The sequence below is a fragment of the Barbus barbus genome (assembly GCF_936440315.1).
Source record: "Barbus barbus genome assembly, chromosome: 47".
In the NCBI taxonomy this organism is placed as follows: Eukaryota; Metazoa; Chordata; class Actinopteri; order Cypriniformes; family Cyprinidae; genus Barbus; species Barbus barbus.
The window spans coordinates 2,839,547-2,865,589 of NC_136725.1; the positions used below are offsets into that span (position 1 = coordinate 2,839,547).

The following is a 26,043-nucleotide window of genomic DNA, read 5'->3' on the forward strand; positions in this document are numbered from 1 at the left end:
GGAGTATTTCCAGTGAGGCTAATGTAAATTTTACCTGTGTGGTAGTTCAACTCATGCCAGCCTTTTTACATCTGAAACAATGCGATATTACTGTGTTGATATTATTACAAATACAGCACGTGCAATATAAACCATACATGATATACTGTATTCTGTTTAAAAGCCTTAATTTTACCTGTTGCTTTACTTGAGGCAGACAAAGACCACATAAATATTATGACAACATTATAAAGCCATTTGGATTTTTAAAAGCAGGCTCTGTGTTTGTCATTTTACACTAAATGACCTCTCATAAAATGTAATAAGATATTAGATCTTAAACAATCAAGACATAAGCTTATAAAACATTATGAGAACTATAATCCTTTGTGGCTTAAGAACATACAGTGTGTTCATAGTTAAAATTTCATTACATCTGTTGTTGTTATATTCTATAGCTACAGTTGGCAAGTGTGACCTTTTTAGGTATCTCCTCAGAATATGTAATATTTAAGAGTTGATATTCTTGTAAAAGTTTGGATAAAATTGATATACTTTGCTAAATAAGCAAGGAAGATGGAAAAGACTCAAGTATTTCAGTGCTTGCATTTATTGTAAACAAAAGAGAACATACAATGTACAATAATTGAGAAGTTAACATTAACATTAGCCCAATTTTTGGGCTGCAAATGGAGTCATCAAGAAGACACGCCAAACTACAACAGTAAGTGCACAAAACACCATTCTTCTCAATGAAGTGCAGCTCTTTGACACCATAACAACCGCACAGTGCAGTAGCGAACACAGTGAAAAACAGGCGTTGTGCAAATAGAGGGAACTTAGTTTGAGAAACATCTTTTTCATAATGAGTCAATTTCAGTAGTGCTTTTCGTGGACTCAATAACAGACCCTTGCTGTTTAGTGATCAGTCTTTTCAAGGAGGCCACTTCTGCTGACAGATCAGCGATGCCCTGTTTCAAGTACGAGTTCTCAGAATCGGAGCTAGCATACGAGTTGTTTTTAAGGTCGGCGATGAGTTGGTTAGGCATAGGTCTTGGTGAGTCTGGACAGTGCCGGTGTTTGCAGTTAGTTGGTTCCTCCTGGTGATCTTTGTGCCATTCCTTCGGCTGCTGACTCCAGTCCTGAACATCGCTCATCTGGAATGACATCGGGCTTAGAGATGACTGAATGTACTCGGGTGAAACGTACTGACTTGTTTGGTAGCATCTAGTTGCAGACATGTCAATGGGAAAGGAGGACTTGCCAGATGATTCATAGTCAGGATCAATAGCCTCCACCTTGATCTGGATGGCCCGGGCTTTGATCCTCAACTTGTGGGGCAAAGCTGAGGCACTGGCATCTGGCACTTTGAGGGTCGACACAATCACACTCTGTGAATCGGCCCTGGGTGGAACCGGACCCTTCGGGACCTGCTGCTCATCCTCTCCATCTGAGGACTTGCTTACAGCCCCGTCATCACCGTCAGATGTTCGTGGTGAATTGCTAGACGATCTGGCGATTTGCAAGAACGGCGATGGCTGGGAGTAGCTCCCAGGGAAATGGCTACTAAGGTAGTTCCTGTACAGTTCATATGGACTTGCCCTGTCCTTGGTGTATCTGCCGGTTTCCAAGGGTTCTTGTTTGATGCTGTCAGGGGTCCGGGATGTATTTATAAGTGGGCTCCCCTGGGTGACCATACTTGAGTCGGATCCATCGGACAAGGCGCTGTGAGGTGAGTGCTTGATGACTGATATGTGGCTGCTGGTTAAACGTGCTGGCTCGAGCTCACTTGGGTAGGAACCCTTGGCGGGACTGGCTGGGATAAGGTCCTGATAGAGTGCAGCAGTGGAACTGGAAATGTTCTGCACCTCCTGAGCGTAAACTGCTGAGCTGACTAAGCCAAACCTGAGTTTAAGCGACAGAAGCTCGGCTTTCAGCGATGCGTTCTCTTCCCCGAGGGCCATGAGCTTGTTCTCCAGAACCATATCGTTGAGTCTGCGCTTTTCTCGTGAACGTTTGGCTGCTTCGTTGTTCTTGCGCCTCCTTTCCCAATATAGGTTGTCTTTCTTCTCATCCGGTATGAACTCGCGTTTTCTGCGACAGGTGGTGGACTTGTTCTTAAAGGTGGGCAGCTTGTGGTGAATCAGATCCCTATCTGTCCCTTGCAAAGCCACTGCCAGCACCAGGGCATCCTCTCCACCGTACGGCCCAGTGCATGAGGTCTCTTTCTTAATGGCTTGCATATTACACAATGTGGTCATCAAGATTGCATAAGCTCATTAGTTGACTCTGGTTTTAAGTAGACATCTCATCGTAGACCGAGTGCTATAGAAGTCATGTGTCCTCTTTTTTGAAGTCAGTTCCAGAGAATTTAATGAATCTGGTGAGATAGAAACAGAGACACATTAGACACCCCAATCAAAAAAGTTTTGCCATATTTTGATACGGTTATGGATATAACTAAAGAGCTCCTTTATCGCTCACAAAGGATAGAAGACATTTGCAAGTTTTGTTTCCTACAATTGGTTGTATGTAAATATTAGCAATCTTTTTGTTTTCTAGCTGTAAACCGCTGTAAACTTGTCGGAATGAATCGCCAACAATTTCAGATGTTTTTGCAAACCTGTTTGAGCGATTGGATCAGAGTGATTCATTCGCGGTTCTGATCATAAACAGCTGATAGAAAACACACTGGTGGGGAATTGGGGGAAATTATTTTTAGCGAAGAGAAAAAAGTAACTGTGCACAGTTTTCTTTTTTTTTTTTTTTTAAAAAAGACAGACAGCAATTAAAAAAAAAAATTACATTGTGATGACACGCAAGTCGAAACGTGACTATTAAAACGTAGCCTACAGTAATCTTCAAATTATGCTCTGCCCATTATGTCACCATTTTTGAGGCGGGTTGCATGCTCCAAGTAATGCAACAGCCAACTCACGCCTTCAAACGCATAATATAGGCTAATATAATGTGGTCTTGATTACATTCAAATCTGGCAACCCTTTCCAAGAAGTACGGTATTAGTTCATAACGTTGCAGGAGACACATTTGAAGACTTAACTATGACCTTTAACGTGCAGATCAAACCTCATTTAAACCTGGCTGAGGCCATAAACTTAAGTTTTCTGTAGTAACTTATCAGTGCGCTGATCACAACACTATTAACAGATTGTAAACACAGCCAGGCTTGAACTTAGGCTCCAGTAAAGGCGCAGACTAGAGCGCAGGGAACAAAGGAATGCCACCAGCCAGCATCACACGTGGCTGAACAGAGACACATTCATCAATACAAGAGCGCTAGAAAAATGTGACTGAAACATCTCGCAACTCGACAATCAAGGAAAGGGCTTGTATTATTTCTGCTCTAATGGCTCATGCCAACACATTATTTTTTAAAGTGAAACAGAGACTACATGCGTGAGTGTTAATGGTTTTGGATTCAACCATGGCTGCGTCTCCAAGGAATAATAAAAATATGGCTACAACAATGTTGGTTGGCGTGAAGTGATCAGTTCGGGTTTTTAAATGCTACCTCCAGTGCAAAGGCGTATACACAGCTGTGCTGTTATTTGACAGGCCTTTAATGCATCACCCCATCCCGACACAGACATTCAGGACAGTCTGATCTGTGCGCGTGAAACATACCTTAGCGATACATTAAAGATCGGCTTTTACAGATGCTCCGAATAAACAACAGCTATCGCAGGGCACTAAACAACAGCTCTGCCGTTGCAGTCTTTTTGTCAGAAGTGTCCCAGCTTACGTTATTGTGCAAGGACTTTAAGATGATCAGTCACAGTTACACAATAAATGCAAACAAGCGTCCGCTTTTGAACGGAGAGAAACAATTTCGTGTATGTATTATTAACATTTAGCCTACTATTAAAGCAACGGCAAAATTCAGTACGAATGCAACACAGATCTTTATTTAATATCTTTTTATGTTAAATTGTATTAAATTGCATTCATCATGTATTGACCTGAGAGCCTGATTCACCCCACACTGTGCCACCCCTTCTCCCAATGCCCGTATTATGTTTTGATTTATAAAAATATCATACAAGTAATGTGCTGTACAAAAATATGGCACTGTATAAGTAACAATAATCCATAAGCGTTTAGGTTAAACACTAAAACATGTCTGCATTGAGCGAAAAATAAGTACGGCGCACATATTGAAAATAGACCACGTTGAAAGTTGCCTTACTGTATTAATCTGATATAGCCCATATACCGGCTCCCGGTTGAAACACCCCAAACGAGCCCTATCCGTTTCATCTAAGCCTCACCGTAAAGAAGGAAGCATTTACCTCTTATAAGCAAAGGTCCAAATGGATGGATGTCCGGGATAAATAATGCATATAAAAACATTCAAAGTGTTTCATCAGCAGTAATAATATCCCATCTGGAAGTAATACTTATGTTTCTCCTGTGGTTTTCCTGCCGGAGTGACTGCTGCCTCATGGATCTGTGTTAGTAGGTCACTCCAGGAGTGCATGACTGGCGCATCTCGCGACCAATACAAATACAGCATCTTCCGATTTGAGCCAATGATAGATCCTCATTAATAATCTGTTTCATATCAGCAATAACGGCTCAGTCTGAGAAAACCTTGTTGGCTATAGTGTATGTTTTTATAGGCTATCAGAAATGCTTACAGTGAAACTTTCTAAATGCGTTTTGTTTATGGCCATCCAGAAATTTCTACATGTTAACCATGACTACAGGGTGTTCATTAATAGCTACTTTATTAATAGCATTATTAGGATATTGATGTTGTAGGTAGTAGCAGAACTAGTATCATTAAAATAACTGCCATAATCTTAATACAGAATACGATTATTCTAACCATTACCAGTCTAATTTTAATGACTTCAAATTTGGATGACGTGCATGCAGCTGGTACCAAAATATCAAGAGACACATCTGTTAGAAAGAAATTAAGCCACCTTGTGTTATTCAAAGAAACAAGGAAATGTTTACAGCAGAATGATCCTTTTCAAAGACTTGCATACATGGCGTTATGCATCATTACCTAGTTTAAACGACATTTGTGATTTTCTCAGCATCAATGACAGCCGTAAGCTTTTCTCCAACAACTAAAACTAGTTCATATGCGTGTGTTATGAAATTGTCAACATGTAACATCTAATGTATAGTTGTCTAATGGTTGATGTGATGTAACAGGTGGATGTGATGTAACCTAAAACTAAAGGAGTTGCGCAACGTGGCGCCCAAGATGACCTACATTAAATAAGAGGTGTATGAGTGCGCCATCCAGTGGAAAAAGAAACGGTTCAAATGCGCTGGCATTCGTTCAAGTGCACATTTAGAAACAACCCAACACAATATTAAACCAATAAACATCGATTTTTTCCTTTATAACATTTCATATGCATTTTGAAAGTAAGATGTTATGTTGATCATGCAATCAAGAAAAATGTTCAATGCATAACACAAATCACTCACTTGTGCAGAAACAATACCTTTTATTTAAGAGGTATTACAACTACAGATTCACAGTGCAAGGTAAGTGATTTTTTACTTAAATGTGAGCAATTAAACAAATGCAATAAAAATTACAATCTTTTCATGACAGACAGTAACACAACTGTAATGAAAAAAAAAGTAGCATGAACGCCTCGTCTGCCTTTCTTGGTTCCCATTAAGATGGAAAGCTCGTGGACGCAAACCTTGTGTTACCAACTTTGTAGCGCAGTTTGTGCGGCAGCAGGACGGACTGTGTGGTCGCTTGCTGTTGACGAGTTCGTTCCGCTGCATTTGTTTGCATTTCACCCCCGATCGGTCCAGGCTGCCACGCGTAATTCTGCACCGTATCAGAAGACGATGTTTTGGGATTATAACAGCGCGACAGCTTGGCCAATGGGTTTCTGTCCTCCGGCAGCTCGTGCATCGTTTGAGCAGAGTCATTTCCATTCGCAAAATCTCTGTTCCTCACATACACTCCGCTGGTGCATGCATTGGTTCCATGACTGTACCTGCCCATTGGATGGTAACCATCCAATGAACTGATGCGCGGGGATTTCGTAGTAGTATTATTGGCAGAGTTTTTCAGCACAGGGTATGATGCCAAATCGAAAACCGAGCGAAAAGGATTTGTTTCAGGACATATTGTTCCGCAACAACCAGAAAATGGGCAATGAGGCAGACTGCGCAGTGGTAACACCGTTGTAGGAACGGCAAAACTGCGCGGATAACAGTCATTTGGCAGTCCAAGAGGGAACCCAAAAGCAGCATCCATCGGGTTACTTTGAGCCGTGCTGTGGTGATGGACTGCAGAGAGCGCAGCCTTTAATTTGTCATTCTCTCGCTGAAGCGCGACGGCGCGCGACTCCAGATGTTGTTCCTCCATCCTCTTGCGCTGGCGAGACCTCTTCGCAGCTTCGTTATTACGAGTCCGTTTGAGCCAGTAATTACTGTCTTTCTGCTCATCGGGCGTAAACTGCCTTTTCCGTCGCGTCGCGCTGTTTGCGCGGAGGCTGGGCGCCGCGTGAAACTGGTAGGCACTCCGTAAACTGCTGATGCAAGCCAGTTCATCACGCGTGGAGCAACAAGCACCTGTTGACATCTCGGCAGGCAAACGTGTATCACTGCATAAGCATCAGTTCTGTATGCAAGTGTAAATTATTTGCAGTTTGTCTGCCAAAAGTGGAGAATATATCAGTTATTACTTTGGTCCCGCCTTTCTTGGGAAATAAGAACACCTACTTTACAGTCATTGGTTAACATGAACCAGCACACATCACTTACTCAGTAATGCTTTCCCAATGTCTAGATTGTATACAAGTCGAGGAAACCCCACAAGTAATATCACATTATGTATTACTTTATTGGATTCTCCACGTGCCTGGATGAACAAAATATATGGTTAATGTTTGTTAATAGCATCTGCGTAGAAAGCAATTTTCTTTAAAATAATACTACAGGCTAAACAAAATAAGAAAAAGAACATTACAAACCAGTTACAAATCTTCAAGAGAATCAAATGGCATAAATTACAAATCTTTACAACAGGAATTCAATAGGAGTTTTATAAAAGCAAGTTCTAAAAAAAGGACATAGATGTCTTTGGGTCAGCATCCATGTCTCTGCACATCCACATTGTGATCCATGATGAGGTTTCATCATGCATATCATTTACCAAAGCCATCAAGCAAGAAATACATTTAATCCTGTAATGACTTATTCTCAAATGGCACCACCGACTGAGAAGAGGTTACAGTAATGAATGGTTCCCACAACATGCTTGAAATGATGTTTCATGTTGCACAGCAACAGTAAGAACATGCATTCTTCTGAATAGCTTTGCAACAATTAGATTAAAACAACTAAACCCACAAGATGTCCTCCGCTGTATCATCTGCTACCGACCCCAAAGCAGAAGGGCTGAAAGCTCGATTCTTCATCATAGACTACAAAAATTGCAGCTCATGGGTGAAGCTGACATTTCTTATAAAAATATCTCCAACAGCATCTGGCTGCTGATAAAACAAAAACCCCATAAATAACACTACGTCCATGTGTCATTCACTGGTTTCCCTTCACTTTTTAAACCTGTACAACTGTGAAAAACTTCAGAAAATGATTCTTCTCATCTAACCAATCTAAAAGATCATCTACGCTTCCAAGTTGATTTCATTGTCCTTGGTCTGTGGGCTGTCATTGTCCCCCAGGAGCTCTGTCTCTGGAACAGAAAGGTCCTCGTTGTGCAGGCCACTTTGAGAGGCTCCGTCAGCGAAATCCTCCTCCGCCGCCTTCAGGTCTTCATTTATAAGGGCCGCCTTCTCCGTGCCAGATCCGTTGGAGGGTGCCGTGGTCACATAGCCGGTGCTGGTGGATCCGCTGCCGCTGTGGTGCGATCCAGCCTTGGCGACCAACTGTGGGTGCAGCTGCTGTGGAGGCATCTGCATTGGGATCTGCATGGAGTAGAAGTTCTGCATGTACGGATAAGCCGGCATTGGCTGGTAGCCGTTGACTGGGATGTAGAGCTGGGGTGGCACCATTGGGCGCATCTGGCCCTTCATGGACACAAACTGAGGCTGGGGAAACGGGGAAGACTTTTTGGGACTAACGTAGCGAGCATTGCTGATGTTGCTGATGGGGCTTGTGCCGAGGGAGCTGGTTTGAGTGGTGTTGCTCACTCCTGAGGTCTGCGCCGAGCTGTTGTAGTTGGACAAGCTCTCCCAGGTGCGCAACCGGGCATGAATGTCTTTGAATCTCGGCCTTCTTGCGGGGAACTCATTCCAGCACTCTAGCATCAGTGTGTAAATCCAGGCTGGACAGTCATCTGGGCAGGAAAGGACTTGTCTGTTGCGAACCATCTCAATCACATCCTGGTTGGAATAGCCGCAGTACGGCTGGAGGCCGTAGCTGAATATCTCCCATAGCACCAGGCCATAGGACCAGATGTCTGAATCGGTGGAGAACTTCCCGTACAATATGGCTTCCGGGGACATCCAACGGATTGGGAAGGGACTGGTTCCCATCAGCTTGTAGTAGTCGGCTGAGTAGACCTCTCTGAACAACCCAAGGTCCAGGATCTTCACGTTGAGTTTATCGCAAACCAGAATGTTACGAGCAGCCAGATCCTTGTGTACCACGTGGTGGCTGGAAAGATACTCCATCCCGGCTGCTATCTGTGTGACGATGTGGAGGAAGTCTGCCTGTTCCAGAGTGGATTTGACGGTTTTGTCGTCATCAGAGCTGCCGACGTCCGAGTGAGGAGATCGCATGACCAGGAACTCGTGGAGGTCACCGTGGCACGAATAGCTGAAGATCATGCTCATGGGCTGTTCTTTCGTTATCACACCCAAAAGGCAGACGATGTTGGGGTGCTGTAGACGGGATCGGAGCATGGCCTCGTGGCAAAATTCTTCCCGTAGAGGTCCCTCGTCCTTATCTTTGACCGTCTTTATAGCCACCACCTGTGTCTGTTCACCTGGAGCCGTACCGTAGAGGTGACCTTTGTAGACTTTTCCAAAACGGTCCTCTCCGAGCTCTTCCATGAACCGGACTGCAGACAGGTTGAGTTCTCGTAGCTTTGCCTAGAAATTAAAGACAATAAGCCATCATCAAGCCTGCTTGTGCTCAATTGAAGAGGCAAAATGTGCAGTTACACATCGGATATGATGACAAAACTTAATAGGCATTAGCTCACTAATCATAATGATACATCAAGGTTCATTTTAAGAGATTAATAACTTCTAAAAATGCATAGTTCTTCGTAAGGAAACCAAACATTGCAAATGATCAACAAGTATTACACAACATTTAAAAAAAATGTTTTTAAGAGATACAACATTTGATAAAAATGTGCACCTTTTGCGTTTGAGTACATTTGGAAATGAGGTTTTACATGTGATGTTATGCAGCCTTTTTTTTTTTTTTTTTTTGCATTTGTCTCAAAAACAGTTCAGTAACGTATTTAGTCTTATTCCAATCTCACACACGTTTGGAACTGGATTTTGTTGATAAACATGAATGTGCACACCTATTAATGAACCACGGCAGAAAGAAAAACACATTTTTCTTCTTAAGGTGATTAAATGAATGAATAAAATGAATATATTTTCTTTGAAAACATTTAAGAGTAATATTGATGTGTTAGAAAATTAATAAATTTTGACTATTTTTGAGCAGTCAACTTGTAATTACAAATGAATTAAATTATTAAATAAATACATTAAATCGTTTTAATTCACTGAATACTGCAGACTCTGATTATATATTCTCAAACTTCATAAAATAATTCATGGATTTTTTTCTTGCATCACAATTTCAACAAATTTCTCAATGTTTTCATTACTAAACAAGGATAATGTAGTAGTAACATGGTAATAAATGCTTTAGAATGCAACTTCAAATGAAATTCAAAAGCTAAAGTGACGGAGGATTACCTGATGCTTGTGCTGGTTAAGTAGAGGCAGCTCCATTTCTTGACTCGGTAAGGCAGTGAGTTGTCGGCGAGTGGGGGTGTCAGCAGACTCCTTCTGTTTGTTACGGCACATGCAGATAAAGAAGAATAAACAAGCAATAATAAGAGGGGTGGCTATACTGGGGATTAGGATGTACAGGATCTCCTTCTTCATCTTCTCTGGAGGCTCTGGGGAAAAAAATTAAAGAATTTAGAAACACCAAAAAAAAAAAAAAAAAAAAACACAAATTATTTCCCTGCCCATCATGAGGGTCATAAAGCTGTTCTACTCACTGCAGGGCTGAATGTCACAGACGTCCACTCTAACATTAGGGTCCAAAGTGAAACACCAAGGGCTCTCCATTTGCCCTCCAGGGTTCCTGCAGAAATTGTGGCCTCCTCTGAGCTCAGGGTACTCAACAGGTGTCAGGTGATGACTGTGTGGATACTGTGCGCTCCACGGCTGGCACTGGTAGCCTGATTTCGTGAAACTGACCGTGCCTTTGTAGTTGGCGCCACTTCCGTTGTAACAGCTGTGATTTGGGGGTGAATCTTTAACAAGGATGGAAAATTAGGTGTTTTCTCTCAAAACTTGAAATAAAAATAGAGTAAGTGAAATATTCATTTGTGAGTATGAGTTGTAGACAATCATTCATCGTAATGCAACATCAAGTCATTTTAGATGCACCACAAGAGGGCCCTCTCGCTTTAACTGCTCATTGAGGGTGTTCGGGAGCCAATTACATTGGATTTCATGCTTATTAAACCCGCCCATGGGTCTTCCTTGGCTCTAAATCCCATTTTATGGTTTCGAGTTCAGTCAAGTTAACTTACATTGCGGTGGCAGGTCGATGCGAATGCAGCTGGCAGCTTCTGGCGAGCCGGGGTGAGGAAGCAGGTTGCATGCGGGCAGCTCCAGCTGCATGAGGATGAGAGGGTTGGAGCGTGCGATTGTGTACTCCGCATTGCACAAGTCGTTCTCCAAAGCCTCGCACTCGTCGCGGCAGAGCTGGCGCCGCCATGGCCCTCTGGTGCCCTCCTCGCACAACGGGAAGACGTAATAGCAGAAGGACGGGATGGCAAATTCAGAGCACTGGTCTGATAGCTGGGTTGAGGTGCCGATCATCGTAAAGGCCGCTGGAGAAAAACACAATGAAAAATAATGATAACAGCTGAATATATGGTGTGTCTATGATCATAATACACCACACTCTTTAAATAAAAGGTTCTTTACAGGCATTGATGGTTCCATGAAGAACCTTTAACATTCAAGGAAATGTTTCGATGCACAACTGTTTTTTTTTGTGGAAAAATGGTTATTTTGAATGTTGTTTAAATGTTTTTCGCTATTTTAAGAACTGTTCACTAAAAGGTTGTTTGGGGAATCCAGAATGGTTCTTCTATGCATGGCATCACCCTGAAAAAAATCCCCTTTTGGAGCCTTGTGTACCTGGAATAATTTGAATGTTTTGAAAGAAGTCTTTTAAACTCACGAAGGCTGTATTTACTTAATAAAAACAACAGCCAAAAAGTAATATTGTGATATATTATTACAATGTAAAATAACTGTTTTTAATGTTGAAATATTTGAAAATGTGAGGTAAAATAGAATTTTCAGCATCATTACTCCAGTCTTCAGCATCACATGATCCTGATTTGGGGTTTTTCATATTTCATATTGTCATAAATACTGAAAATGTGTTTTCAAGAATGCATTAAATTGATCAAAATATAAAATATAAAAATGGCATCTATTAAATGCAGTTTTAGCCATTAATTATAGTTATTCATCATTACAGTATAATTGAAAGCCATTATCTTTAACATTTAATAAGCTTTGAAAATACAGCTTATTCCAAACTTTTGGATGATGTTAACCCTGGAACAACATACAAAACTACCAAATTTAGCTATAAGTTTAAATCGCAACATATAATCATTGCAGTTAATTGTGTTCACGGTCTGTTTGATTATGTAATTTGTAACTAACTGCATGATTTTTACTGTACATTTCTGCCATAGTCACTAATAACCTACTCATAAATATAATGTAGAAATTTAACATTTTCTGTAAAGCTACTTTGCAACGATTATCGTGAAAAGCGCTATACAAATAAACTTGAATTGAATTTTCTTCAAGCGATGCCATAGAAGAACCGTTCAGTCAAAGGCTCTTTAAAGAACCATCTCTTTCTTACCTTTTTATAATCTGAAGAACCTTCTTTCAAAGAAGATTTTGTGAAACAAAGGTTCTTCAGATGTTAAAGGTTCTTTTTGGAACCATTTAGACAAAAAGGTTCTTCTGTGGCATCGTGAAGCACCTTTATTTTAAGAGTGTATACAGTGTGTATGTGCTGATGTTCCCAGCAGTGGTTTCTGGACAGCAGTGCTCACCAGTGATGCGGTTTTCACTTTCTCCCTGCATCTGCAGAGACTCCACATAGATGCTCCTGTTCCCTATGAAGCGAGCGCACGCAATGCCACGGTACGGCTGGCAGAAGCCCTTCTCGTGCGTTCTGAGAAAAGAAAATAACAGTGATGAACAAGATGATAACTTTACTGAAAGACACACAGAGCTGATATTAAGTGAGTCAAATTGCCTAAAGCGGTACACTGTACAGTCAGGCCCAAGGAGGACAACAATTCTGAGTTTCTAACATCAAACATGTGTTTATGACCTTTCACTGCTAATTTTGTATGATATTTAGTGTGTCATAATTTGAACTTGTTAATCATTTTTCAAGGATGTGAGTTGTGTAGGGTATTGCCATCTAGACTGACCAAGCGTTCTAATGCTAATGTTAAACGAATATCCTGCTGGCTTCAGCAAAGAGACCACATTAATGAACATGAGTCTCTATGCATCTCATGACCTCTTGTTCACCGAGTCATGAAATCTAGGTGCTCACATTGAGCCAAAGCGAAACAGAAGTGTATTCACAGCGGACTGCGGTTTGAGTGTTATGATTGGAGCACTTCTGACCAAGTTCAGTGGTTGTTTATTACGCTACCTTTGGGCTTTGCTATTCCTCTCATCATAATCTGAATGTGAAGTGACCAAAATCTGTAGTATTTGCTGGTCAGGATATCCATCTTTGCCGTTTACGCCGTTACCAACTGGATAAAAGTGGTCTATTCTGGCCAAACACAAATGGCTTTATGTGATGACTCAGGAACTGGCTGGAGTTGGATTCTGAAGGCTTCTGAACTTGATGCCTTGAAGTTTTTTTTCTCTTTTGTCTCCACAACAGACACATTTGTTTTAGTCTCACAATGAACCGTCAACCCACAACAGCAGAGATTTCCAGAGCTAAAATACGATACGGAGTCAGGCTCTGATCCAAACTGAGTCTCCTGTCTCCCTTCTAAGGCAGCATCTCGACCGAAATGAAACCTTGTAAGCGATGGATTTGGAACGAATGCAAACTCTGGTGGTTAAAGCTAAGAGCATGACGTTAGCAAGATACTCTAAACATAAGAATACACAGTACACACAAATACTGGCCAACATTTACCTTTACATTTAATCATTAGCAGACGCTGTTATCCAAAGCAATATTCATTTACAATATTCACAAACACTCATGTATTGTTATTTCTAGCTGTTCAAACTGCTTTACTCTATAATTTTATATGCAATGAGTTGTAAGCACCACCTACTGTTCAAAAGTTGGGATAGATAGGATTTTTATTGTAGTATTTGAAAGAAGTTGCTTGTGTTCACCAAGGCTGCATTTATTTGATCAAAAATACAGTATTGTGAATTATTACTACAATTTAAAATAACTGTTTTCTGTTGAATAAAGCTGTATTTTCAGCATAATTACACCAGTCTTCAGTCTCACATTATCCTAATATTCTAATATGCTGATTTGCTTAATATTTTTGTGGAAACTGTGACAGTTTTCCCCCAGGATTCTGATGAATTGAAAGTTTTACAGAACAACTGAATTATGTGCAACGCAAAAGTCCTTAGTCAGTCTTTATCAGTTTAGTGCATCCTTGTTGGATAAAAGTGTTTCTTAAAAGAAAGGCTACTCTCCACAAACTCTTTGAATGTTATTGTATGTATAATTAATATTTTTCTCACAAGCGCGAAGATACAAGATACACTTTTCCGTTAGGGGTCTTTCGGTTCGGTACGCATGTGTAGACTTGATTTCTCTCACGAACTAACGAGCTGTGGACACCGATGACATGCCGGAGGTAAATGAAACGCTACGTGATATTTTATTTTGACGTCTTTCCGCGGCTGAAACACTGATCGAGTGAGGCATGAGATGTTCGTTCATGTTTATTTTGCGTTAAAACTAGTAGTAAAGAGATAGTGATGATCGTGCTGCCTTTGAACTGGGGGGTTTATACAGTGATTATGTCACACCACATCAAAGGTTGCCAAAATTGCATTTATTTTTTGAATTTCCTGAAAAAATTTCCTGTGTTTATCATCAAAAGTAACAATATAAAACTAAGTTTCCAAAGAAGTTCCACTCGTGCAGTGGTTAAAACCTGAAGTACAAACATCATTTCTGAAAGTGTCCTACCCTCAGCCATGTGTAACATGATCAGAAGCAAACAGCACAGGAAACATGTCTGTCCAGAGCCTGCAGCAAATCATATTCAGCCTTTGGGTTTGACGATTTAGTAGATCCCCAATCAGTGCTTTTCAAACACTTATAGATCGCACTCCTGTGGTGAAAGCTGTGAATAGATGTAGCGTGAAGCTGTGCTAAAATAACTGCTCTCAGAAGGAATTTTGCACTATTCACGTTTGATTTGGCTCCTAACTGTGGCATTTTGCCAGCGTAACCATCAATGCCCTAAACTTCTGCTACGGCCAGCCTCGATATCACATATGGTTACAATTTCACTGCAGTTTGGATTGAGCAAGGAATTTTCTCTCAAGCTAATGTTTGACGACTCGAGCCTAACAAGATTCAGATTTATTTCCTACTTTTTCGTTGAAAATATTGCATAAAATAAATGCAAAGCATTCTTTCCCTGATGGCTATAAGCAGTGCAAAGTTTACAAGAACTGGATATTCGTTTTGCATAAAAGTTTGCCCTTTAAAGAAAAGCTTGAACAACATTGAACATTCATACACGCATCAGTGTGAAAGACAATGAGGCTGTCAAGCTGTAAACAACACGACTGGAGATGTGTGTTTCTCATGCTCATCTGCAACCATTTATGCAGAGAAAAACAATACTCTGCCATTATCAAATGTGTGTACATGTGGTCTTAGAGCTTCTCGATGCTCTTCTACTTGGATAACAGCTTTCTGTAATTATCCCACAGAACAAATGCAGTCTGGGACCGTCATTCATGCAGAGAGCTCTAAGACGATATAACTTCAAAGAAATTGTGCACTGCACAAGGGAAAAGCATCTTCTAGCACAACATGGTATGTTCTCCTTACATTTAAATAAAGCCAGGAATCATTTTTACGCGTTTAACAGTTGGACAGATGTTGTATTCCTGATAAAAACATCTGTTTTGAACCAGTCAGTGCAGGAAGAGAAGTCAACATGGAGGTTAATATCAAGGCGTTTGCTGAACCTCTAGGGTGTGGATCTAAGCGCTGAACACTAGCTGAGAGGTACACATGCAGTACTAGGAACTGAAGGAAGACAAACACTGTAAATTTTACCACCAAAATGCTTGTGCCTGCTGAAGGCCCACACATCTGGCTGCAGAGCTCATCTCATACCCAGCGGAAACAGGACTACTTCTCCACCCAAAAATCAACATGCATTTTTTTTTGCAGTGAGTGATAAATACAGGTGTGATCAGATCACTAAAATAACACAAGGTACCTGAGACTACATCCCACGTGTAGCATAAATGCTCATGCATTCTGGGACGTGTTGAGAAAGCGCACCACAACAAGCGATTTAACTTCACTGTTTTGAACCAAAACACAGATTTTGGTAGAAATCCCAGCTGCCTTCCTTATCCTTTTCAATCTCTTATATAAGAGACTCAATCTTTTCAATAAGATGTGTAACACTGTTTGAAGACAAGTGATGACAGAAGACTCATCTGAAATGCATGTTAATACAGCTGTAAACAGGGTCTTAATCGCTCTCATGTGCTTCCAAACCCGTAAGAGTTTAGCAGTTTGTCTCTTGTGCTCAGGGGCATCAGTTGTGTGGCGACTGCCTGGTCAGGTCAATGCTAAGTAGTATCATTTTATTTACTTTGTCTAACATAATTGGTAACTGTTTAATAAAAGAGAAAAGCAAGCAAATTACAGCTATGATTCGTGCAACGAGTTCAACGGTGCAGTAATTGTGCCTATGTGATTTTGCAGCGTTGAGAATTGTAGCCAATCACAGGCATTTCTATTGAAAACAATGACAATCTGCTTAGTATCAAAACGCTGAATGAGTTTTTAGCGCAAGTTGTACATGCATGCAAATCCTCTCATTATAACAAAGCAGAGACACGATGTAAATAAGATTCATTGAGAAGTTTAGTCAGATTCAATGATTAAAATGGGAGTTTTCGCACTGAACTGACCGACAGCTCCAGTGATTATAAAGGAAGCGTTGCTAACTTGCTAATTTCATTCATTATTTGAAAAAGTTTGTTTTACATGAGACTTTCCTGCAATATGTACTTCATGCTTAAGGACACAAAATCACAAAAACAGAAAGGGACAATTTTTTTTTTTTTTTTTACATTTGATCAAATTAAAAAAAAAAAAAAAAAAACATTTAAAACGAACACATTTGAAAAAAGCGGAAATGACTAATTAGCAAATAAGTGCTCCTCTGTGTCCATCTACTGGTTATCAGTGGTAATTTCATGTCTTTATAAATTGAAGAATATTGTTAAGTTGATAAATGATTCATTTTATAGTATAATATAATTATTAAATTGAAGTGCTTGTGAAGCAGGGATTACTACAAAATGAGCATGCACAAAACTACACATGTACATATCTATTCGTATTATGATTTATTCTTGAAGTGAATGACACTTGAAACCTGTGCAAGGGGTTCACGTTATTTGACTCTGAATACGAAGCAGTCACGTGGTTGTGTGCGAAAACGAAGCTTCGGACGTCACCGATCACGTGGTTATGGCAAAATGGATCAAGCTCCAGTAGCCGAAGCCTCAGTGTCGAACGTCACATCACTAGGGACAGATACTATACAGCTCCAAAAAATTTACATGCATTAACAAACAACACATTCAATATTCTTTTACTCCTGTTCTTTCTGAAGACTTGACACATACGTGTTGGACTACTTATGTATTTTTTTAGTGTTCCTGGAGCTCATTAATGTCCAACTCCATTTACTGAACTTCACTTTAGATGCGGTCACATTAGCAAGATTCTGGCAAAACTTCACAGGGAAAAAGTTCATTGTTAATAGTCTAGCGATATATGTAGCACAGCTCGCACAGAAGTCATTAAAAACCAAACAGCTTTCTGTCGGTCAATGCAGTCAACCAATCTTTCACCCTCACACATATTTCTGGATTTTGTCATTTCTTGTTGAAAAGACTGGATCCAGCCACAAAAATTTGCCATACAATAGAAATGTGACCGCACCATTATAGCACTGTTCTACAGTATGTCATGCAGGAATGAAGGCTAAATCCTATTAACATGAACACTGCGCTGAAAACACCCCCACAGACATTACTACCATTTATTTAACCTGGAAAAGGAAACACTAGGACCTGCCACAAAACTTCCCCAACTGAAGATGCTTGCCAGCCCTCTCTTTGGCTCTTAAGAAACTTAAGTCGGATATACTGCTTCAAGCCAGGATACATGTGTGTTTTTGTTCTTTTTTGGAAAAGCAGGTCCTGTTTTATTTCCACAAATCAGGTTATACAGTGGGGAATTTTTTTTTTTGATACCCTGATGATTTTGTACGTTTGCCCACTGACAAAGAAATTATCAGTCTGTAATTTGAATGGTAAGTTTATTTGAACAGTGAGACAGAACACAAAAGAATCCGGAAAAACTCATTTCAAAAAAGGTATAAATTGATTTGCATTTTAATGAGTCAAATAAGTATTTGATCCCTTTGCAAAACATGACTTAGTACTTGGTGGCAAATCCCTTGTTGGCAATCACAGAGGTCAGACGTTTCTTGTAGTTGGCCAGCAGGTTTGCACACATCTCAGGAGGGATTTTGTCCCACTCCTCTTTGCAGATCCTCTCCAAGTCATTAAGGATTCGAGGCTGACGTTTGGAAACTCAACCCTTCAGCTCCCTCCACAGATTTTCTATGGGATTAAGGTCTGGAGACTGGTTAGGCCACTCCAGGACTTTAATGTGCTTCTTGAGCCACTCCTTTGTTGCCTTGGCCGTGTGTTTTGGGTCATTGTCATGCTGGAATACCCATCCACGACCCATTTTCAATGCCCTGGCTCTGACAGTACATGGCCCTGTACATCGTCCCTTTGATGCGGTGCAGTTGTCCTGTCCCCTTAGCAGAAAAACACCCCCAAAGCATAATGTTTCCACCTCCATGTTTGACGGTGGGGATGGTATTCTTCGGGTCATAGGCAGCTTTCCTCCTCCTCCAAACACGGTGAGTTGAGTTGATGCCAAAGAGCTGTATTTTGGTCTCATCTGACCCCAGTTCTCCTCTGAATCATTGGCAAACTTCAGACAGGCCTGTACATGTGCTTTCTGGAGCAGGGGGACCTTGCGGGCGCTGCAGGATTTCAGTTCTTCACGGCGTAGTGTTACCAATTGTTTTCTTGGTGACTATGGTCCCAGCTTCCTTGAGATCATTGACAAGATCCTCCCGTGTAGTTCTGGGCTGATTCTTCACCGTCTCATGATCACTGAAACTCCACGAGGTGAGATCTTGCATGGAGCCCCAGTCTGAGGGAGATTGGCCGTTATTTTGTGCTTCTTCCATTTTCCGATTTCCATAAATCGCAGCAACTGTTGTCACCTTCTCACCAAGCTGCTTGGAGATGGTCTTGTAGCTCATTCCAGCCTTGTGTAGGTCCACAATCTTGTCCCAGACATCCTTGGACAGCTCTTTGCTCTTGGCCGTGGTGGAGAGTTAGGAATCTGACTGATTGATTGCTTCTGTGGACAGATGTCTTTTATACAGGTAACAAACCGAGACTCCCTTTAAGAGAGTGCTCCTAATCTCAGCTCCTTACCTGTATAAGAGACACATGGGAGCCAGAAATCTTGCTGATCGATAGGGGATCAAATACTTATTTCACTCATTAAAATGCAAATCAATTTATAACTTATGAAATGAGTTTTTCTGGATTTTTTGTTATTCTGTCTCTCACTGTTCAAATAAACTATTTACTGTGTGGAAATGATGAAACATTTATACAGAAACAAACAGCAGAAAACAAACGGACAAAAGCAGTACTTACGAGTCTTCTCCACCATGGGCCGGGGACTGTCCTGTAAAACACAGATAGGAGGAATTACAGACAAGCATCTTAACGTGATCTTCCCTTCGGGAGCAGCTGTTTTCACAAACCCTAATTTGCCGTTTCAGTTCAAGGGAAGCTGCAATGTTATTAAGCCAAGATGACTTTTCAGAGGAGCAGGACGCACGGCGCAAGCAAGCTCCTAAACCTGTCAAAAGCATAATGTATTTCACATCAGACACGCTCCTTGTGGAGAATTTACCGCACACACATAAAAGGGATTTTTTTCCCCCCAGAAGGAAACAGTGGGAAGTTGTTTCTTAAGTAGAGTCCTAATGCAGGAACACTGAGATTTATGCCGCTGCTTTCCTATAAATCTCAGAGATGCCAGGGTGAGATTTGGCACATATGGTTGTAAAACACTGCTGCTTTAGTCCATCTGTAAATCAATGGACACCTCAAACAAGCCAAAATAGGCGAACAGGAAAGAAAACACTAGAGCTATGACAGAAAGAGAACGCATTGATTGTAGTCCCTGATGTGAGCAACAAAGTCTGAGAGGAGTTTATATTGGGATGCCACACAGGTATATTTAATTGAGCTGGGTTTCATGTGACGGCAATCATTTCCAAAAATAACTATGCATTAAAAGCACAAACTTGGCCAACAAATCTCTGGCCTGACAGAAGTTTGTGCCGTCTTCCCATGGAGTGCAACAGCAGGGTACTGGAAGTAAAAATCCCATTCGTTTTACCCGTAGAGAATTTGATTTTTAAATGACCGTGTATAAAGCTTTCAAGACAGGCCTACAAAGTTGAAGAATTAAATATGCTCAAGCTGTAAGTCAATGTGATTTTAATATAGGGCTTGGCGATATCGCCCAAAAAAAAATCCCAGATTTTTTTACAAAAAATCCGATTTACGATTTAAATCGATTTTTTCCCCCTACTTAAAATCAATCTGCCGATGACAGAAATTTTTCAAAAGTTTTAACTTAAATTCAAAAGCAGTTTCAATGCCAGGCGTAATTCCTGATGCCCGCAATTTTATATACAATCAGGGCTCTACGCTTTTCTTTTTAGGAGTGCGTCAAATCAATAATAAAAAAATTCTGATCAAAAATGAACCTTCCCATTACGAGGTGATATTGGACTCCTTAAAGTGATTTACAGGGAATTTAGTTTTTACCTTTGTAATGGCATTTTTCTAACTTTATTAAAAGTATGTTATATTTTGTCAAATTCAAAAAAATATATAAGCTTTTTATCATTTCTAATTAAAACAACAGAATAAAAACAAGTAGAATAAGATACCAATCAAATGAAATCAGTATTTAAGGAATAAATGTGTACTACAGAGGTGGCACAGAAGAACACAAGTGGCTTGTAGGTGTATTTTCAGATGTTTAATGAGGCTTCATGTTGAGGTTAATGTTTTAAATATACAGTTTTGAATGTAGAAATATTAAGGCCCGGTTTCACAGACAGGGCTTAGACTAAGCCAGGATTAGGCCGTACTTTTTATTAACAGGTCTTAGAAAAAAACATTACTGGTGTGCATCTTGAGACAAAAAGGCACTGATATGTTTTAAGATCAATCAGTGCAAGTTTATTTCAGTTGAAACAACTCAGAATTATATTTTAGTCTGGGACTAATCTTAAACCTTGTCTGTGAAACCGGGGGTAAATGATTTTAATAACAGAAAAGATAATTAATTAAATTAAAACCACCAGTAGGTGGCGGTACGTCACTGATTTGATCACTGAATCATTCATTTAATTGACTCGTTCGAACGGATGATTCATTCAGGAATGAAGTAGACTGTCTTTATGAATGGGTAATTGAATCATTGACTCACTAGATTCGTTTAAAAACGCAGTTCATTCATAAACTCAGAAACACCACTGTGTTTGAATGGAGACACGCAGCAGCTTATTGGCTCAGACTTTGTTTGAAACTATTTTAGAGCAAAATAAGGCAATAGTGTTGTAGTCAGACAATATAAGTCATTTAATAATTAACTTCTTGTTTAATGAACTGTTGTATTAAATCAATATCACATTTGCAAACTCCCTTAATCATTAAAAGCTGTCCCTTATGGAGCGATTTTTGTGCCAATATTCATCAAACAAATCCAGTGTTTTTCAAATAAACACAATCTGCTTTGCAAAGAAAAACTCGACTTTCAAACAAACGCAAAGTGATTTTCAAATACAAAACTCTTTGAGAGAAAATGCAGAGGTATGGACAAATATATGTATTGTGTGTTACAACTGTGAGACTCATTTGCCTTTTTATGAGGAAACTTGGCTTGATTTTCTCAAATGCGACAGGCTGATTTTTTCACACGAGTGCGGGCAGATTTTATCAAAAAATGCGTGCGGGCAGATTTTTATCACAAATGCGTGCGGGCAGATTTTTATCACAAATGCGTGCGGGCAGATTTTCTCACATGTGCAACAGGCAGATTTTCTCATGTGCAATTGAGCAACTTTCTTTTCCAAAACAGCAGATGGCGCTGTTGGTCAATTTACGCTAGTCTCCCGAGACCTGAAACACCTCTTTACCTTTTCAGACCAATATGAGTGGGGAACAGGTGAGTTTCTGTCTTACTAGATCTATAATTAACCATTTAGATGTGTTCACAAAGCGACCCTACTACAGTGTCAGTGAAATTCACAACAAGTCTGTAAAGTTGTTAACATGATTGATTAGTTCAAAAATCAGAGGTGACCTGGATAAACATTTAACTAGTCTTTACCTATAAAAACTGATCCATTCTCCATACCTCTTATCCTCTGTTGGATCGCGGGATATAGAATATACAAATATACATATATATTGATACAATTGTTCAACATTCAAAACAATGCAGGGGTATAACAATATTTCGTGTCACAATATATTGTAATAGTAAATGCAAATGTATAGTGGATAGCGACAATATTGTGTACCAAAAATGAAAGCATTTTGAATTGTATTTTTACGTTAGGTCAAGTAAGATTTATTGTCTTTCTTCTACAGTATATATGTTGAAACATAGCCTACAGTGGAGAGAAATGCTGTAGCTACCTCTGCAGTAAAAGTTTAAACAAGTATAAAACTACACAGACCACCTACTGAAAGGAGTAGGCTAATCTAATTATACAAATAGACTACTATAATCAAACTAGTTTAAGTTCAGGTGAGCTTTATTGTGATTCAGCTATAGAAATGTACCAAAATATAATCTAAACATTAATATCCCTTATGAAAATTAAATCACGGTTTTACTAAATAAATACCATGGTATTTGTAGTAAAGCTGCCTATATTGAAATGGTAACCTGCAAAAAAAAAAACATGGTTACCACACTTTTACTATAGTAAAAACTATTTAAATTTTCATAAGGGATATCATAGTTTATTATCATATTTATGTTTATATATAGTAATATACATGCCTTGTACAACATTTAAAACTGAAAGTGGCCTGTAAGGAGATATTTCCTATTTCAAGCAATATACCAGCAGATTTTAGTCTGACAATAGCCTGTTTGGAAAAATTCAACTAAAATTATGTAGATTTTTATAAATGGCCGAGCAACATTTTAACTAATGTTTAATGAATTTAAGAATAAAAGGCTACCATCAGGAATTATATTAGTGGCTCTTTAAAATGCAAACGTTGGTCATCTGAGTCACTCCTAGAAGAGTCCTTGCTGTCCAGAGTGTGTCTTCACCCGTGTAGCACGCTGTTTATTAAACCACTGCTTATTAAAATGATGAATTTAGTATTATATCAGCGTGAACTTGATCCTTCTCCCCAATTGACAGGACAAGAGTGACACCAGAAGATAAATATTCATCGTTTTGCTTAGCTAAAAAATACGCAATTGTTTTAGACAAATGATTGCAGTTACATCATTAAAAAAAAAAAAAAAAAAGCTTTAGATATTGCACTAAATAATGTGATTTGTTTTCATTTTTTATTAATAATTAATGACCTCTTGGGTGATTTTACTATATCTGATACTAAATTAAATTGTCTAAGCTTTCATTTTTGGTACACAATATTATTGCTATCTATTATACATTTGCATCGTTTTGAATGTTGAACAATTGTATCAATATATTTGTATATTCTATATCCCGCGATCCAACAGAGGATAAGAGGTACGGAGAATGGATCAGTTTTTATAGGGAAAGACTAGTTAAATGTTTATCCAGGTCACCTCTGATTTTTGAACTAATCAATCATGTTAACAACTTTACAGACTTGTTGTGAATTTCACTGACACTGTAGTAGGGTTGCTTTGTGAACACATCTAAATGGTTAATTATAGATCTAGTAAGACAGAAACTCACCTGTTCCCCACTCATATTGGTCTGAAAAGGTAAAGAGGTGTTTCAGGTCTCGGGAGACTAGCGTAAATTGACCAACAGCGCCATCTGCTGTTTTTGGAAAAGAAAGTTGCTCAATTGCACATGAGAAAATCTGCCTGTTGCACATGTGAGAAAATCTGTTAAATTAAACCGGATTTCCTGGAGACGCGAGTATCGCGTTTATATTCGGTCCGCCAGGAAACAAAGATGCCATGGCGCCAAACCCCCTCACAAAAGAAGCCGTCGTGTTTACAACTGTGACGACGAACGCTTATCAGGGTCAACTAAATGCTGGATTTTCAAAAGTATGTGAAATATTTAAAGTTTGCGGCATAAAATCTTTAAAATACGTCCGAGAGTTTGTTATTGTGGCGACATTTCCACGCCCCGAAACGTGACGCTAAACAAAACGAACTGTGATTGGTTGTTTGACATGTCGGTCAAACGGCCTCATAAACTTCTAGTTTGCTGCTTATTAATAGTTAGTAAGGTAGTTGTTAAGTTTAGGTATTGAGTAGGATTAGGGATGTAGAATATGCTCATGCAGAATGTGTGCTTTATAAGTAATAAACAGCCAATATGTTAATAATATGCATGCTGATAAGCAACTAGTTCGTAGCGAGAACTGGTGGATATACTAAAGTGTTACCATACAATCTTGTCTTGACCTTCTTTCCAATGTTAATATAATATTTTGCTTTAAATGTAATGTTGGTTTGGTTTTAAAAGTCTTCAAAAAAATAATTAAAATGACATTAAAACGCAATCATTTACCTCCACTCCCCAGTCGCACATAGAGCACCCCAGTAGCCGAAATGACCTTGATGGAGTTTGAAGCCACACACTGGTAGTATCCGGTGTCGGTGGTGTCAAGGTCTTGAATGCGGAGCTTGGATCCAGCCTCTGTCTTGCGGATGGAGACTCGGCCCTGCTCCTGCACCACCGGGGCATCATTCTTAAGCCAGCGGATGCTGGGCCACGGGTGGCCTGCCACTTTGCAGTGTAGAGTAACCGTCTGGCCCTGCACTATAGTCATATTGTTTGGTGGCTCCACAAACTCCAGGAAATAACCTGAGGGAAAAGGGCAAGGAAGGCTGTTAGAGGGGTCAAAGGTGAGGACCCTGAGCATCAATGCAGGCTTGAGAAGAAATCAACCCCCATCCTCGCTGAGACGGCTGTGATGGATACTAGCAGCTTAAGACACTGAAACCATTTAAAGGTTTGACTGCTGTGTGTGTTTCTGCACACATCAGTACTCAAATCGCAAAGTAAAAAACCCCACAAAAAAATTAAATATCAATTTAACATCATACATTCACATACTAAAGTTTTTTAGAATGGATTAAAACCAGGGCTGAACAATCGAGAAAATGTCATTATGACAATGCGATTATCAAATTGAAAGGCTGCTATAAATACAATAAAACAAATACATTTGCAATGCATTTCAGAGTGAAACATGGTAAAGTATTCATTTACAAGGGAACAGCTCAGGATAACGGTGTTTTTGGGTCTCAGTCTCAGTAAAGCTGCTGTGCCTTTACTAATGAGTCACTGAATTATTCACTCAACCAATTCACTGAATAAAGTCACTGAATAAAGTCACTGAATAAAGTCACTGAATAAAGTCAGTCAAGGTGCATCACTTAAGAGTGTCAGATGTGGAATTTGAAATGAGGAAACTACATCAAATGTGATTTTTACATTCTAGTTTAATCCAATAGCAAAAGAAAAGATGGAAAAATTATAAAGAGATTAATTACGGCAATCAGCCGTTGTATTAGAAACACCCTTGCAGCAGTGGTAACTATTTTATTCATTTATTTATTAGTTTTGTAGTTTAATACCATGGAAATATATACCAAGATGTATTTATTGCAAGGTATGGCTTGAGGTATGGATGAGGGATGGAGCAAAACTCTTCATGAACAGTATTAAAAGGGTCCATTGTTTCTAAAATGCAAGTTACTCAATTTCAACTCTTATTTATTGAACTGTTGCATAAAAGCAAGATTACAATTGTGCTGTCTCCTTGTTACTCCTTAAAAACCCTTGTTAGTTCTAATGTGACTTAGTAACAGAAACTGGGACAATTTTGAACTTAGTTGGCAGATCCTGAATCTGTGGCGCAAGACCCACACACAAGACGATCTTCATCTTTTTCTTATTTAAATACTTGTCCTGTTTACATACTTGTTCTATGAACCATTCTAAAACACTGGCTTTAACATCAAATTCAATGCATGAGCCATGTTTGAAGCTGCTTCAGAATGCTTTGTTCCAGCAAGAATTCTCATTTTGTTGCATTTGTACACATTTTTTGTTTTATCTTAAGTTTTCTCTGATTTCCAGACGAGACCAGATAAACACGAGCTGACTGGTCAAGGTCA

The 26,043-nt window shown here is 39.6% G+C and overlaps 2 protein-coding genes across 2 annotated transcripts in view; both read right to left on the reverse strand.

The window, feature by feature from the left end:
* Nucleotides 1-576: 576 nt before the first annotated feature.
* On the reverse strand, nt 577-4,433 carry LOC306865584 (nuclear factor interleukin-3-regulated protein-like). Its single transcript, XM_079410286.1, has 2 exons — nt 4,290-4,433; nt 577-2,359 (listed from the first exon to the last, which is right to left on the reverse strand). The coding sequence occupies exon 2, from the start codon at nt 2,238-2,240 to the stop codon at nt 840-842; it is 1,401 nt and encodes a 466-aa protein (XP_079266412.1). The 5' UTR covers nt 2,241-2,359; nt 4,290-4,433; the 3' UTR covers nt 577-839.
* A 1,019-nt stretch (nt 4,434-5,452) lies between these two features.
* The window catches only part of LOC306866101 (tyrosine-protein kinase transmembrane receptor ROR2-like), an 80,494-nt gene continuing 59,903 nt past the window's right edge, over nt 5,453-26,043 (reverse strand). The window contains exons 3-9 of the mRNA XM_079411113.1: nt 24,428-24,724; nt 19,290-19,320; nt 12,308-12,429; nt 10,748-11,050; nt 10,208-10,465; nt 9,897-10,102; nt 5,453-9,044 (exon numbers count right to left, since the gene is read on the reverse strand). Coding sequence (XP_079267239.1) covers nt 7,617-9,044; nt 9,897-10,102; nt 10,208-10,465; nt 10,748-11,050; nt 12,308-12,429; nt 19,290-19,320; nt 24,428-24,724 — 2,645 coding nt within the window. The 3' untranslated portion in view covers nt 5,453-7,616. The remainder of the gene's footprint in view (nt 9,045-9,896; nt 10,103-10,207; nt 10,466-10,747; nt 11,051-12,307; nt 12,430-19,289; nt 19,321-24,427; nt 24,725-26,043) is intronic.